Source organism: Zingiber officinale, chromosome 5A (assembly GCF_018446385.1).
Source record: "Zingiber officinale cultivar Zhangliang chromosome 5A, Zo_v1.1, whole genome shotgun sequence".
In the NCBI taxonomy this organism is placed as follows: domain Eukaryota; kingdom Viridiplantae; phylum Streptophyta; class Magnoliopsida; order Zingiberales; family Zingiberaceae; genus Zingiber; species Zingiber officinale.
The window spans coordinates 43,306,893-43,322,166 of record NC_055994.1 but is presented as its reverse complement, the minus strand read 5'-3'; the positions used below and the strand labels follow the sequence as shown (position 1 = coordinate 43,322,166).

Here is a 15,274-nt window from a genome sequence, read left to right as displayed (position 1 = left end):
TGTTTCTTGTTCTCTAAGTAGACACACTCAATCAAATAAGCTCAATATCTCATATTGACTCATTTGCGCATGGTCATGCTTTCTTGTATCCTACTAATCAACGGGTCCACAAATATCGCTTCCGTCATATGGAAGAGATAGATCCCATCTACATCACTCACATTCCTCCACATAACTTATTGCATACCCAGTGATCGACTTTATGGTCCACCCTGTTACGTGTGATGTTTATCGATACCAAAGTATATAACTCCTTATGTAGGGAATCGTAGTGACTTCAAGTCTAAGGAATGTTCATACTAATAGTCACATGAGAATATTTATGACACTCATATAATGATCTATGAAACATTCTCATGGCAGGTCATTCAGTATATTCTCTAATATATAATTATGTGTCAACCTGATATCTCATATCCATGACTTGTGAGATTAAGTCATCAATTGACCTACATGCTAGTCTCAATGTATTAATATTGTTCTTGCATATTAATGATTGACTAGAAAATAGTTAAGAGTAGTGTTCTATGTATATCTACAATATCTCACTATTAATTTAACCAATTGATATGTTGTAGATTAGAACCTCCTACTCTAGGATATTATTATATTTATTCATCAGACACTGAATTAAAGTAAATATAATCATCAACTTTGTCTTTATTAATAATAAAATATGATACAAATGAGTCTTTTATAATCATCTCATAATTGGTATTAGGGCTAATACTAATAATTTTATATAATTTTCACATTACACATCACATCTTGATCTATGTCAGTAATGATATTGATATTATGATTACTGTTAGGGTTTGCTATAGGCATATATAGTAGTTTTGATCTCTTTAGTCTTATACCAATGAATTTGATGGACCAGATTATTTGGGAGTATGTTGTATCCATAAAGTTTGATATCAACTAAAGTTATATTCATATATCATATAGACATCACATGTACTTCAAGTGAGAGATTGTTGGATTTAATATCTTAAGGTGAGCTTAATTGTAATTTGTATAAGTGAATACTATCCAAATCCGTTAAAGTGATCTAACTTATGTTTATTGGTTTAAGGTTATTAGATGCGGGTTTAATGTGTAGATTTGACATCATCTATGGACTGATAATAGATCAGAGGACCTATATAATGGAGAGGCCCCCAAGGGATTAGGACATCTTGATATCTTCCTTCATTCTCCATTAACGAAGGTTTGTGGCATCGTCACCTTAATTCTCTTGAAAGGTCTCTCCCATTGGGCGAATTCGATCCTACCTGTACAGGCACTGCCCCAACCTCTCACAATGAGGTGGTGGGGCCCACACTTAAGTAGTGGGTCCCACCACCTCATTGTGAGAGGTTGGGGTAATACCTGTACAGGTAGGGTGAAATTTACCCTCCCATTGCTTCACTTCATCTTTTTCCATAGGGATTACTCGGACAACTAAAAGTATAAGGATTATTGTTCTTCAATCAGGTTCCTAGTCGTTAGTAGATCTTCATGTATATGATGATTTTCTCTGTACGAATTCCTTTTATTTCTATAATTCATGTGGTTAGGAGAAACAAATTCCTTTAAGTGGACACATTCCCAAACATAATGAAAAATCTAGGCAAAAGGTTCCTAGGACTGGGAATATGGCTTCTTTTGAGAAGGCAATTTTGTCCACTTCTAACAGAGCCAGAGGAGGGATTGAGGTGCTCCTCATCGAATCTCTCGAGAAAGGGTGAGACTTAGCATACAAGACGAAATTCCAATTATAAATCATGTATATCCAGGTTCTTCTTGATCTCCAAGGGCCACAAATCAAAAAAATGAACGAAGGTATCGAATGTTATGGACAGAAGTGTTTAAAGCGCAATGAAGCAAACATACTTGGAACCGCTAATTAATTTAAATTTACAAGATCAGTCTTTTGAGAGTTTTCTTCTTTAAATCATATTATGTCTACCAGTATACCGATAAATATCTTGGCTGCTGACTTCTTTGCTGAGTTCTATTTCATCATAAGCCTCCTTCATGCTTCCCAACTCGATCGCAAACAGTGGTGCTGAGGTTGACGTGTTCGATTCATAGTCTGTCAACAAAACTTCAATTTCCTTTACAAGATTATCCATCGTAGGTCGTAGTTCTGATGACTCATCGAGACATGATAAAGCCAACTCTACGAATATACGTAGCCCATCAAGGCTGCCAGACTTGAGGAGTGTTGGATCGATCATGTCCTTGAGACCATACCATTCTTCATCATTCTTGTCAATTGCCATCTTCACTTTGCTAACAATGTATTTTCCTTTATTCAAAGGAGGCTCTGAAGTAATCAGCTCTAGCATTACGACGCCGAGACTGTACACATCACTTTTTGCAGTCAGTTGTTGGGTCATGACGTACTCAGGATCAACATATCCCTACAAAAACAGATATTCCACATATTAGGTTATTAATGACTGACCATTTAGCATGTTCATTTAGAAGGAAAGTTGCTTACCGGTGTTCCCTTGACGTGAATTGAAAACTGATCCTCTTCACTGTTCTGCACTAGTGTGGAGAGACCAAAGTCTGCAACTTTGGCAATCAAATTGTCATCCAAAAGGATATTGCTGGACTTCACGTCCCTATGAATTATTGGAGGATTTGCATGATTGTGAAGATAAACTAATCCTCTAGCTGAATCCAAAGCTATCTTGAGTCTCCTCTTCCAGTCTAATTGTATTTGATTTCTTCCTGCAATTAGCAAACGGTGATAAGCATGGACGACTGAATAGAACTTCCAACTTCATTTAGTGTTTTTCTTTTTGTGTGGGTGCGTACCAGAGAGACTGTCCCTTAGAGTTCCGTTGGATATGTATTCATACACTAGCAAAAGTTCGCCCTTTTCATAGCAAAATCCTACTAATTCTACAAGGTTGAGATGATGCACTCTGGAGAGCAACTCAATCTCTGTCTTGAACTCAAGTCCACCTTGCATGGAGCCTTTCTCTGATCTCTTGATGGCCACTATCTGGCCATTTGGAAGAGTTCCTCTGTAGACCTGAATATAGAAGATAAGCATTGAATATATCTGACAATCCTAGTGCTGAAGATGTATAACGGCATAAGAGTGTGTACCTTTCCGTATCCCCCGGATCCAATTTCATTAACTCTTGAGAAATCATTAGTGCATTTCTTTAGTTCATCCAAAGAAAAGCTTCTTGCTCCGCTTAGTTGTGGTGCATCTCCAGCATCTTCACCGAATGATCCCCAGTATGCTGAAAGAAAAATGAGAAGCATCAGAAAAATATGTCACAGGGAAGTCATTCCCATAACACAGGAAACAACAATGTTATAGTGAGAATAAATTACCAAAAGGATTTCTTAGGGAGAAGGCCTTTCGAGCTTGTCTTCTTTGTCTCAATGCATAGATTGCTAGTCCAGCAATAATGAGCACAGCGACAGCGGACCCAACTGCTATTCCGATTGTTAATCCGCGTATCACTGGAGTCATGCATTGCAACAGTATCAAGTGAATGGTGATGGCATAAAAAGGGGTTAGGTGTCTTGGAAGAATTCGGAATGCATACCCCGATTTCTGAAGTCATATTGTGATGCAGAGAAAAAGCTTGGTCCGAAGTCATCCGGGAGATTAAGATCTTGGGTGTTAAAATCCAGAAAATTGATTATGTTTTCCCTGGTGAAGGACTTGGAATTTGAAAGACAAAACCTCAGCTCTACTTGGAGATAATCATTAGTGTCAAAGGAAAAATTCCGAATAGAAAAGTTGATTGGTTTCGTCCTGAGAAAATCCTCGAACCCTTTCTCTAACTGTGGCAGTAATTGTTGAACGTAACTATTATAAGGTGCTCTAGAAATAACTCGCCCTTTATATGGCTGCAAGCAAGTGATATTATCAGAGGAATTGTACGGTGAATCTGGTCTAAGATTTTGGCAATATTCTGTTTGCTGTAGCTGAGAATTGTTGCAAACTGGGTTTCCTGCAAGTCTGCATCAAATTGGTTGATGTATATCAGATAGATACATGAGAGGAAGATATCGGTCTTATGCTTGCATATATACTAGAGTTGTGCTGCTCACTCGAGTTTCTCATTGTAGCTTGATGAAAGCGTGATCGAGTTAATGTCATTGTTTTGAAAATTCAGTATCCTCAGTTTTGAATTGGTTATGGAGCTTATGTTGAGGGTACCATTGAATGCATTGTTTTTAAGTCTCCTGCAAATTTAGAAGAAAGAAAATGTGTCAATGAGATAGTTATCTGTTTAGATACTGAAAAAGTTTTGTTTCTTGCTGCAAAGATCATACACTTCCTGCAGACTAGGCAAGCTAAACAGAAACTGTGGAACTTCTCCATGTAGTTGTCCAAACTCGATAATTCTGAGACAATGAAGAAATAATTGCTACCTGAAACTGCTAAATGATTTTGGAATCCAAAAAGGACGGCTCTTGTACTTACAAAGTTGTGAGATTATGCAAATTTGATAACCATTCTGGAACTGTCGATAGGTTAAACGAGTTATTGCTTAAATCCCTGACATAAGAAGCAACAGAGCCAATACTATTTGTATAAATTGAGGATATAGGACTATCGTTTGCAAGTGAAAATATGCAGTTGATTCTTACAGATAGCTGAGTCCTTGCAGCTCAGTGAGATTTGGCATTGGTCCTGCCAATGTGTTGTTTGCCAAGTTTCTAAATGGTGAAAGAAAATGAGACATTAGAATGCCACTTCAAATTTATGATAAGGATAAGATGTTGCTGTCACTGATTCACTTACAAAACACAGAGGTTAGTGAGGTGGCTGAAATTTGATGGAACTGATTCATTTAGAAAGTTATTATCCAGACGGCTACAAAACAGAATTGTAATTGGTAAGATCATGTCCGAATGATTTACGAAGAAGCTCCCCAATTAATACAACAGAATAGATAGATTTATGGCTCAGCAAGCACTTACATAATTGTCAGTGTCTTAACAAGCCCAATTGTGTCAGGAATTTCCCCTCTGAGTTTGTTGCTGTCAAGGAGTCTAAATCCAAGCAATTAATATAAAGTCGAAGGAAAGGTTTATAGGAGGAAGAAAATTGGATGTTGTTTCTTACAAGTGCAAAAGTGTCATGTTAGGATGGAAAATATTACTTGGAATCCATCCTGATAATTGATTCTTGTTCAGATGACTGCCAAAAACACAACAGCAAGTTAATTAATTCCATAAATTTATAGAAAATAGACTTGCTATTCTTGGATATGTTGTACCATCCACTATTTGTTGAATGACATGTTTGATAGGAAGAAATATATGCATGCCTCTATATTAGATGAGGTGAACGACTCAGAGTGAATTTGTATGTTTGTTATATATAATTGTCACTACTTGTATGTGTATTCATCCTTCCACGTAAATCCTTAAAGAAAAGAGAGCCTTACAAGTGCTCTGCTTTAACAAGCATGTCCAATCCTGAACCGTTATTTGCTGAAATTGGGAGAGTCCCAGTCAATTGATTGTCGGCTAGATCAAGGTAGTTCAGATTGGAGAGCCTGCCCAAAGACGGAGGTATTGTGCCATTCAACTGGTTTGAGTTCAATGCCCTGTACCAGCGTCCAAACTCAAATTCTAATCTGTGAACAACAAAATAAATATACACAAAACGCTGAAAGATAGACATGTTTTGAAGTATTTACAAGATCGTAAGCCGCAGCAGATTGCCTAACTCTTGCGGAATGCCACCACTGAATTTGCAGCCGATTAGCCTCCTGTTTAATCACGAGGCAAGCTTCAATGAATTGCCATGACAGGTTGAATTTCCCCTTTTTACTATTTCGGAAAACTTACAGAATTTGAAGGTTGGTCAGCCTTCCTATGCTCGATGGGATAGGACCCTCAAGATTTGGGTTGTACGATAGGTCCCTGCAAATATCCAAGTGTTCGAGTGAGATTGCAGAATTATGTTTTGTAATCTAATGATGCGCATGCAGTAATTACAGGATTTCCAGTTGGGACAGGTTGCCAATTTCTGGGCTTAATGTGCCTTGAAGCTCCATGTTGAATAGCTTTCTGCAGGAAACAGGATTAGTTCTGGAATATCAAACAGCTTCATGGAAGGAACGCAGGCAGAAGGTAGCCAGCAGCAAAGAACAACTCACAGTGTTGTGACCCTTGAATTGCTGCAGTTGCGTACTCCTTCCCACGGTTTGCCGCACGGATCTCCAGACCTTCCCCAGCTCGGAGGTGCGTTCTTCCATTTATCGGACAAGGATTTAAGAGCGGAAACTGTAAATTTTTACCGGGCTTGTTAGCTACTAAAAGCGAGCGACGTTCCAAGGACAGAAAACAAGTGATGCATAAACATGATCATATTTTTGTTTATGCTCCAAGATAAGAGTTTTCATCTTCATCGCTTGAAATTAAAAAAAAAAAAAAAATCAAAATTTAAATCTTGCTTTAATTACCATCTGCTGGTTCTGTCGTACTTGAACCCAGCTTAGCGCTTACAATGAAGAATAACAGAAGGAACTCCGTGATCCAAACCATTGTTAACGCTGGGATGACAACCGATCTAGAATAATCGTTTTTGTTCACTAAAGGTTCATGTAATCTGGAATCGGAAAAACAATAGCATTTGATCATACATGGAGCCGAGACTTTTCCTTGTAACATTATGCTTGGTAAGAAAGGAGATCAAGAATAAAAAGGGTTCGTTTTTTCTTGCAAAAGACGCATGTGTAGCAAGGACCTAGTGTGACAGGAGCAAATCCAAACATAATTCAGAGTTGCTACAATAAGATGTGTTTAACAATTGACCACGTCCGTAGAGGAAGATTAATCAACTGGTCAGCAACTCTGAATTATGTATGGTTTGTCAATTGCCGACCAGTTGCAGTTGATTAATCTTCTCCCACTTTGAATGTTTCGTAGCTAATGTATTAACGTGTGTCACTTGACCAGGCCAAGACAGAATTCTGTCAATAATTTTGTATATATATGATACGGATGTTCCCAGCGGATCAAGAATATGACGAGACAATTAAAATCATAGTGGTTATTGAAAAGTCAATAATAAAAGATAACATCTCTTCACCTGACTCTGATTATTTGTCTAACGCTAAGATTCATTGAATCGGCCTGATCGGATTCCAAATTATGCGGAACAAGTCGACCGACCTTTAAACCGATCGAACATAAGAGGTTCAATGCTTTACTCTTGAACTAAAAAGATAGCGTATCCGGTCACTCAGTAGCTGATCAAGTTTAAGAATGACCGCTCTTACAGGCTAGCCGAAATGACCGACCCACTTCACATTTGACCGATCATAGATCTAATAGAAGGGACTGTCAAACTCTTTAATCTGTATAAGCCTCTCTACATATGCCTGGTCGATCCGGTTGCTGGTCAACCCTATGGGTATCCGTTTAAAAATAGAACCGAACAGGTTTATATGGCTCCATACCTGTCTCTTATATGCATAAGTGTAAGATAGCTTTATAGATCCGGTCGAAAGTCCAAGTACACTTTATCTACAAGTTATTATATGCTCATCCGGGCCCAAGGTATTTTGGCTCAAAATATCGACTGAACTTCTCATAACACAGTTTCATTTCTCCAAAAGCATACACCTGGCTGAACAAAAGACCGATCAGACCTAAGGCACTTAGCTTCATATTATTGCCTGGACGGATTTCCAGCACGCATAGGTTATCAATTAGATGGACAGAACATACAAGTTATCATACAATTGCTCAAACGGACTCCCAACATGCCCAAGATATTATATTACAAAGCGTATATAACAAAGCAATTTAATATAAAACAGCATAATGTGAGGACAGACTAAAATAGCAGCCTTATAGGCCAACCGGTATATACTCAGCCGACAACATGAGCAAAGAATTCTAACAATCTGTTATAATAACAACTATGTGTCAGAGAATATTTTTCTGGAGCCTTCTTCAGGGATCATCTTGTCTCCCATCAGCAGACCATTTATAACAACATATTCTTTTAACAACCCCAACAAGGGCATTATTAGAGTGTATACTAAAAGTCTACCCTTTTGTAAATATTTTATTTTGAAATAAAAAATCACATTGGTCAAATGTCTACATTTATATGCTAAGTGTAGTTGTTCAATTAATTTATATTGTAGATAGCATGGTGTGTGGTGTCATACACAGAAGATCATGTTATCAATTCCTTATAAATTATAAACAGTAGCTCATGACTAAGATAGAAAGGAACAAACCATTGGAATAGTCGTAGTGTAATTTGATATTAGTTTATCTTAACTATAAAATTACACTAGTACACTTAGAGTATATTGAGCTGGACCATTTAAGGTAAGTTCTTTTTATACTGACTGAATAAAAGAATAAGACCTTTGTTATTATGAAAGTGTGTGCTTTAATCTTGATATAATAACAAACATATATATCTAGTATTTATTTCTTTGACTTATCAATGGGTGAGATTTAGTTCGATAAATTAAGAGGCCCGATAAGTTGGGAAATGATATTATTTATAGTGTGTGTTGTTGATTATAGAAGGAAACTGTGTCCTAATAATCTAGGTTGATGATGCCCTCAAGAGGAGCTCATAAGGATTGTCATGTAAACCCTGCAGGTAGACTTAGTCCGACATGATAATGAAGTTGAGTGGTACTACTCTTGGAGCTAGATACTAATTAAGTGAGTTGTCAGTAATTTATTTAATTAGTGGACATTTTATATCTTAAACACAGGGAGACTAATACACTCATAATAAGAAGGAGCCCAAAATATAATTTGGGATTGGTGCGGTAGTTCAATAATAATTCTTTAGTGGTATGAATTATTATTGATGAAATTAAGTTGGGTGTTCGGGGCGAACACGGGAAGTTTAATTTTATCGGGAGGCCAAAATCAATTCCTCCTCTCGGTCCCTATCATATCCTCTTATATATAGAGAATTATATCCACCAAATACCCACTTCTTACCCACCCTTAGATGGCCGACCAAGCAAGCTTAGAACCCAAGCTTGGGCCGGCCAAGACAAAGGGTTGAGCCACTGTGGTGGCCGACCAATGCTTGAAGCTCAAGCTAGGTGGGTCGGCCACAAGAAAATAAAAGGATTTTATTTTTTTAAATATTTTCTTATGTGGATATCATGGTTTTAAAAGAGAGTTTAAAATTTAAATCTTTCCTTTTATAGCTTTCTACAAAATATTAAGTGAAAGGTTTGATATCTTTCCTTATTTGTAGTTAAAAGGAAGATTTTAATTTTTGATAAAACTTTCCTTTTTTGTAACTATCTTGATGATATAAAAGATAGTTTTAAAATTAAAATTTTCCTATTATAGTTTCTACAAAAGATTAAGAAAAGATTTGATATCTTTTCTTATTTATAGATTGAGAGGAAGATTTAAATTTTAAAGATAACTTTCCTTTTTGGAAATTATCCACATGTTTTAATAGAGAGATTTTAAATTATAAAATTTCCTTTTATAACTAACCATGAAGGGAAAACTAATAGAGAGATTTTTATTTTAAAAATTTTCGGAAACAAATAAGAAAGTTTTAATTTTGTGTTTAAAACTTGCATTATTTGGAGCATATGATGTGGCCGGCCATAGCATGGGTTAAAAGGAATTTTAGTTAAATTTTCCTTATTAACCTATGGTAAGGAATATAAAGAGATTTTAATTATAATTAAATTTTCTTATTTGCCAAGACCAAATAATATAAAAGAGATGGTAGAGGTGCATCACCTAACAACACATATTCTATTATCTCTCTCTCTTTTCTTCCTTGGTGTGGCCGGTCCTATTCTCTTCTCCCTTCTTCTTGTGGCCGAACCTCAACATCTCTTGGAGTTTTTGTGGTGGCCAGATTTTGCTTGGAGAAGGAGAGAAAGGAAGCTTTGCTCTTGCATCCCTTGGAGCTTGAAGGTTGGTGGCCGAAACATAGAAGAAGGAAGTTGTCTTGGTGGTTCTCATCTCGGTAGATCGTTGACCACACAACGTCCGAGATAAGAAGAGGAATACGATAGAAGATCAAGAGGTTGTTGTTTACAAACAAAGGTATAACTAGTAATTTTATTCCGCATCATACTAGTTTTCTTTGTATAAGTTTTGAAATACCAAACACAAGAGGCATATGATTCTAGATTTCGAATTTGTGATTCGAGATTGTGTTTTTTTTTATTTTTCGAATTTGTGATTCGATTGTTATTTTTTTTTAAACCTAAGTTTATATAAGGAAATTAAATATTATATTTCATTAAAAGACTTTGTCTAGGAAGTGGTGGATGCTCCCATACCCAAGAAGACCTAGTGCCTCGTCATGTTTAACTTGGAAGTCGATTTCTGAAATTAATATTTAATTGAATTTGTAATATGGGTGGATTTGGATCAATAATGTTAAGTATTATTTGCAATCCAAGTCTAAACCTCTAAGAACAGATAAGTTAAATTTGGAATCAATAATGTTAAGTTGCGTTTGCGATTCCTAATTTAATTTATAAAGAACACAATAGGTTGTTAGTAAAGGTTCAAGACATGTACAAAATTTTTGTACAGGGGAACCGGTATGATATTCCGCATAGCAACCAACAAGCATAAGCTATAAATCATAAAATAGATATATATTGATAAAGGAAAGATTCCTCTGATAATTATTGTATATATATATACTTTCCTTTACCTAACACACTCTAACACACTTCGTCACCTCATGATTACGGAGGTTGTGTGAGATGATATATAAAGGGGGAATCCTCTCCATGGTGAAGGTACTTTCTCTGAACATCTACGACTTACTATTGCATGCACATTCATTATTGTCCTTCATTCATCCGTCTGGATTAGTACTGACTTGAGCGTCGGAGAACCTTTATCAAGGATTGTAAAATACGGTAATAAAATAATAATTAAAATAGGGTTATTTGACAAATAATCTTATTAGATTTTTCAGGAATTTTTAGAAATTTTATGGGATTTAATCGGAACTCGTATGACATATTTTGAAGGGATAAAATTATAGGTTTTGGAAAAGGTCCGTTTGGAATATCCAAATATGACAGTTGATTGAGAAATAAACTTAGGTTTTAATTTATCTAAACCTAAGTTTATATTATAAAAACCTAAATTGTCGTGCCTAGCATCCTCACCCGCGCACCTCTCCTCTTCCCCTGCCGATTCCTCTCTTGCGTCACCACCGACCGCCTCGGCCCGACACTGATCGCCAGCCACCGAATGGCCGACACCGACCCCTGAGCTCCGATCCGACCATTGTCTTTCCTCTCATAGCCGAAGACACTCGGAGATTGCCGGAAATCAAGCAAGGAGCCCAGAATCTTTTCACCGCCGAAAACCCCCCTAGCCGTGCCCTAGCTTCCTTGATGGGGAGCCTCACCCAGGCGAGCATCGGCCGATTCCCTTCTTGTGATCCCCTCTTTTCCTCTTCGCCAAGACGCGCAGCCGCCACCTACTCCCGAGCCTTGGCCTCTCCTCGCGCCAACACCAGAGACACTGTGACGAGCCACAGCCGCCGACCTCCTCTCTTCGCGCTGTGCCCTAATTGATCCGGCACATCTTTATGTTAGTATAATTCCCATGAGGTAAGGGATAGATGCTTAGGAGAAGTGGAATATGCCGATTAGGTTGATTGTTTTGGTTGATTAAGATGTGATTCGAGGTTTCCATGTTGTTTTTGTTGGTTCTTGCGGCTCTTTTTGGTTTCCAGCATTAGATTTGGGGATTTGTTGTTGTTTTGGTTCCTTCTTGTGGATATTGCTAGAATTATCGAGGTTTAGGTTCCCTGTGCTATATCGAGAAGTTTTGAGATGGGTTGGGGATCGATTTATGATGGTTTTGCCTCTCTTCTTTGCTTCTAGAATCATGGTCAGATTGATGTTGGTGTTAGATTAGGGAAGACTATGTTTCCTTGTTCCTTGTGTTGCCGAATTTCTTGGTTACAAACTTCAATATGTGCTTGTTTCTGCTGGGCTAATAAGATGAGTTTAGTGCTGGTTTTCCTTACGACTTGCAACGGATTTATCAAAATTGATATAGTGGTTTGTGAGTTGGTTTTGGCGTCTTGGTGGTTGTTCGGATTTTCGTATGTGGCTTGAGACTCGACACCTTCAAAGTAATTGTTCTTTCCCTACTGCCTCAAGGTATTTAGTTGGTTTATGCACTGTTTGAATTTAAGTGGTTTCTTATATGGAAGTTATCTTAATCAGTAAGTATGTCTATTTGTGAAGAATGAGGATAGATTTGTTCAATGGGTACTCAGGTCTCTTGGATAAGGTAATGTATAATAAAGATGTTCCTCCTTTAATGTCTTGAGATGTGTATGATCGAATAGGATTTAATAGAGTTAGCTGTAGATTTGTGAATGGTTATAATGTTCTGTTTTCCCTTGACGTTCTCGGGTTCATGAATGGAGTCACGCCTACCCAATACGAATGACTAGTTAATGATGTGCACTTGTGGTGCTATTATTAAATTGGGTTTGGATTTAGCTAGTTGTGGTTTATGCAATTAGTTAAATTGTACATTATGTGATTTACAGGACTGTAATTCGAGACGAGCATTTCGACGTGGAGATTGTTTAGCTCGGTCTACATTTCAGGCGGGTACTTCTTGCTTTGTTTTCTTTTAGTACTTTGACCTTAGTGCATGAATTATTTTGGGATAAGAACTGTTTACCTTGACTCCACTCTTACTTTCCTGCGCTTGATAATTTCACGCAATCTTTGAGAAATTCGTTCCATATCTATACAGTCTCTTGTTGTTGTCCATGATCAGTAGCAGATAATAGATACCATGTTTGTATGTTTTGACTGTTGCTTATTTATGTACGATGTTGAGCATGCTGGCTTCATGTAGCATACATGTTTCTGCTTATATATATATATGATGACTGTTGCATTGTTTGCATCATGTCATTGCATACATGTCAACGATCAATTCTCCCTTGCGGTCGAGAGAGTCGTTAAAAAGGGGCCGCATCCTCGGCCACTCGTGAGAGTGGTAGCTGGAGTCGATGCTGCTTGTCCTGTCGTGCCGCACTCGGCCACTCGTGTGAGTGGTAGCTGGAGTACGAGCAGCAGGGACCCTCTCGACCATACAGGGGTCATGGTGCGGAGAGGTGGGCGGGAGTGACCATCCATGCTTACGCTGTTATTATATTTGTTATGATTGATGCTGTTTATATATGTTGTTATTGCTTGTTTACTGCTGTCGTTCACATATGCTGATATGCTTACTTGTGTTGAGATATATTCTCATTGTAAATGTTTAGTCATTGGATATTTGTATATACCATGCTTATTACCTCTATAGTTATGAGCAGTACTGTAGCAGATTAGTATCAGTTCTGACCTACTATACCTAGCCTAGGATATGGTTTCAGGTATAAGCATTTATTTTGGTTCTATTGTAGTATCTGTTATTCCTCTTATGAGACTGTATACTCTTGGCCCAATTTCTATTTGTACATTATGTTCATGCACTATCTTTCTTTACCCGCTGAATTCCAATACTCACCACCTCGTAAAATGGTTTTCTTTCGCCAAGTAATAGGTAGATGAGTCATGGATGCTTGGAGAGATGTCGGCTGTCAGTCCCACGTCACACTCGAGGATAGTTTTCTTGTTTTGTTTTAGTATTGTTTGGATGATATGTTGATTTTGTGTATTTTGCTTTTCAATAAGTCTATGTGAATTTTTGGAGTCTAGTCTGGTGGTTGCAGACATTTTTGTTAGTGTCGTTAGTTTTACGTTCGTATTATTTTGTCTTCCGTTGTGCATGTTTCCAGTCGTGTGGGTTGTTGTTAACTGTGTGGTTGTTTTTATTCATTTATGTCCAGTCAGGTTGGCTGTGTATATTAATTGCGTAGTTATATTATTTCTACTGTGTATATATTCCAGCCGAGTGTGGCTGATGTATATTTTGTATGTAGTAATGTTTCATATTGTCCGCCGTACAGGGGAGGTGCTGTCGAAATTTCTTCGGACAGAGACCCCCCCCCCCGGGGCGTGACAATTTAATGGTATCAGAGCGAGGTTACGAAGCCTATTTTTATGTTTCAAATTTTACGATTTGTTTTTCGTGTTCAAGATATTCGAGTTAATCTGATACCAATTTAGTGGTATCAGAGCGCAGGTTGCGAAGCCTATTTATGTGTTTCGGATTGTGCGATTTGTTTTTCGTGTTCGGTATTTTCGAGTTAATCTGATACCAATTTAGTGGTATCAGAGCGAGGTTTTATGATGCCTATTTTCGAGATTTTGGTTATTTTGTTTTCGCTTTGTAATTTGATTCTTCGATGTGACTCTCGAGTTGTGGGACCAGGCAGTGGCAGGACATCTCCAAGTTATAGGAGGTATGTTTGTATGCTGTCATCGTACATATTTATTAGTACTTGTCTAGTTGTTCGTACCATGTGTACTTAAATCTTATACTGCATCAAGTAGCAAAACAATCTAAGGTAAATAAAGGACTTACATATTAAAGATTAAGAAGAATTGACCAATCTTTAGACAGACCTATCAATAATCAGAGAGTATATCTATTGGTTGTGTCATCTATTAGGTTAACTAGATTGGAACCAACAAATATCAAATGATAGATTGGTGTAAACTATTTACAGAACCTGGTACATGATTAAATCCAATTTCAAATTCTAGTTTTGTAGAGAATGGGTAAAATATGGGTGTATTCTTTGGTTGTTATCCTTAGATGAGGATTCCTGAGTTAGTAGTAAATTTGGGGACCAAATTTTTATTAGTGGAGGAGAATGTAAAATACGATAATAAAATAATAATTAAAATAGGGTTATTTGACAAATAATTTTATTAGATTTTTCAGGAATTTTTAGAAATTTTCTGGGATTTAATCGGAACTCGTATGACATATTTTCAGGGGATAAAATTATAGGTTTTGGAAAAGGTCCATTTGGAATATCCAAATATGGCAGTTGATTGAGGAATAAACTTAGGTTTTAATTTATCTAAACCTAAGTTTATATTATAAAAACCTAAATTGTCGTGCCTAGCATCCTCACCCGCGCACCTCTCCTCTTCCCCTACCGATTCCTCTCTTGCGTCACCGCCGACTGCCTCGGCCCGACACCGATCGCCAGCCACCGGATGGCCGACACCGACCCCTGAGCTCCGACCCGACCATTGTCTTTCCTCTCATAGCCGAAGACACTCGGAGATTGCCGGAAATCAAGCAAGGAGCCCAGAATCTTTTCACCGCCGAAACCCCCCCTAGCCGTGCCCTAGCTTCCTTGATCGCGCTG

The 15,274-nt window shown here is 37.6% G+C and overlaps 1 protein-coding gene across 1 annotated transcript; it reads right to left on the bottom strand.

Annotated features, from left to right (window-relative positions):
* Positions 1–1,686: 1,686 nt before the first annotated feature.
* LOC121980459 (leucine-rich repeat receptor protein kinase HPCA1-like) lies at positions 1,687–6,740 on the bottom strand. Its single transcript, XM_042532496.1, has 19 exons — positions 6,441–6,740; positions 6,135–6,261; positions 5,974–6,045; positions 5,824–5,898; positions 5,673–5,744; positions 5,418–5,579; positions 5,093–5,167; positions 4,948–5,019; positions 4,769–4,840; positions 4,615–4,683; positions 4,448–4,522; positions 4,297–4,368; positions 4,072–4,206; positions 3,561–3,979; positions 3,343–3,474; positions 3,109–3,248; positions 2,812–3,031; positions 2,489–2,724; positions 1,687–2,408 (listed from the first exon to the last, which is right to left on the bottom strand). The coding sequence occupies exons 1-19, from the start codon at positions 6,646–6,648 to the stop codon at positions 1,932–1,934; spliced, it is 2,910 nt and encodes a 969-aa protein (XP_042388430.1). The 5' UTR covers positions 6,649–6,740; the 3' UTR covers positions 1,687–1,931.
* Between the last annotated feature and the right edge of the window lie 8,534 nt (positions 6,741–15,274).

Coding starts and splice junctions, on each gene's coding strand:
- LOC121980459 (XM_042532496.1), bottom strand. CDS start 6,648: ATGTTACAAGGAAAAGTCTCGGCTCCATGTATGATCAAATGCTATTGT. Junction 3,980..4,071: donor AGCTACAATGAGAAACTCGA/GTGAGCAGCACA, acceptor AATTTGATGCAG/ACTTGCAGGAAACCCAGTTT. Junction 3,032..3,108: donor GATCCGGGGGATACGGAAAG/GTACACACTCTT, acceptor TTCTATATTCAG/GTCTACAGAGGAACTCTTCC.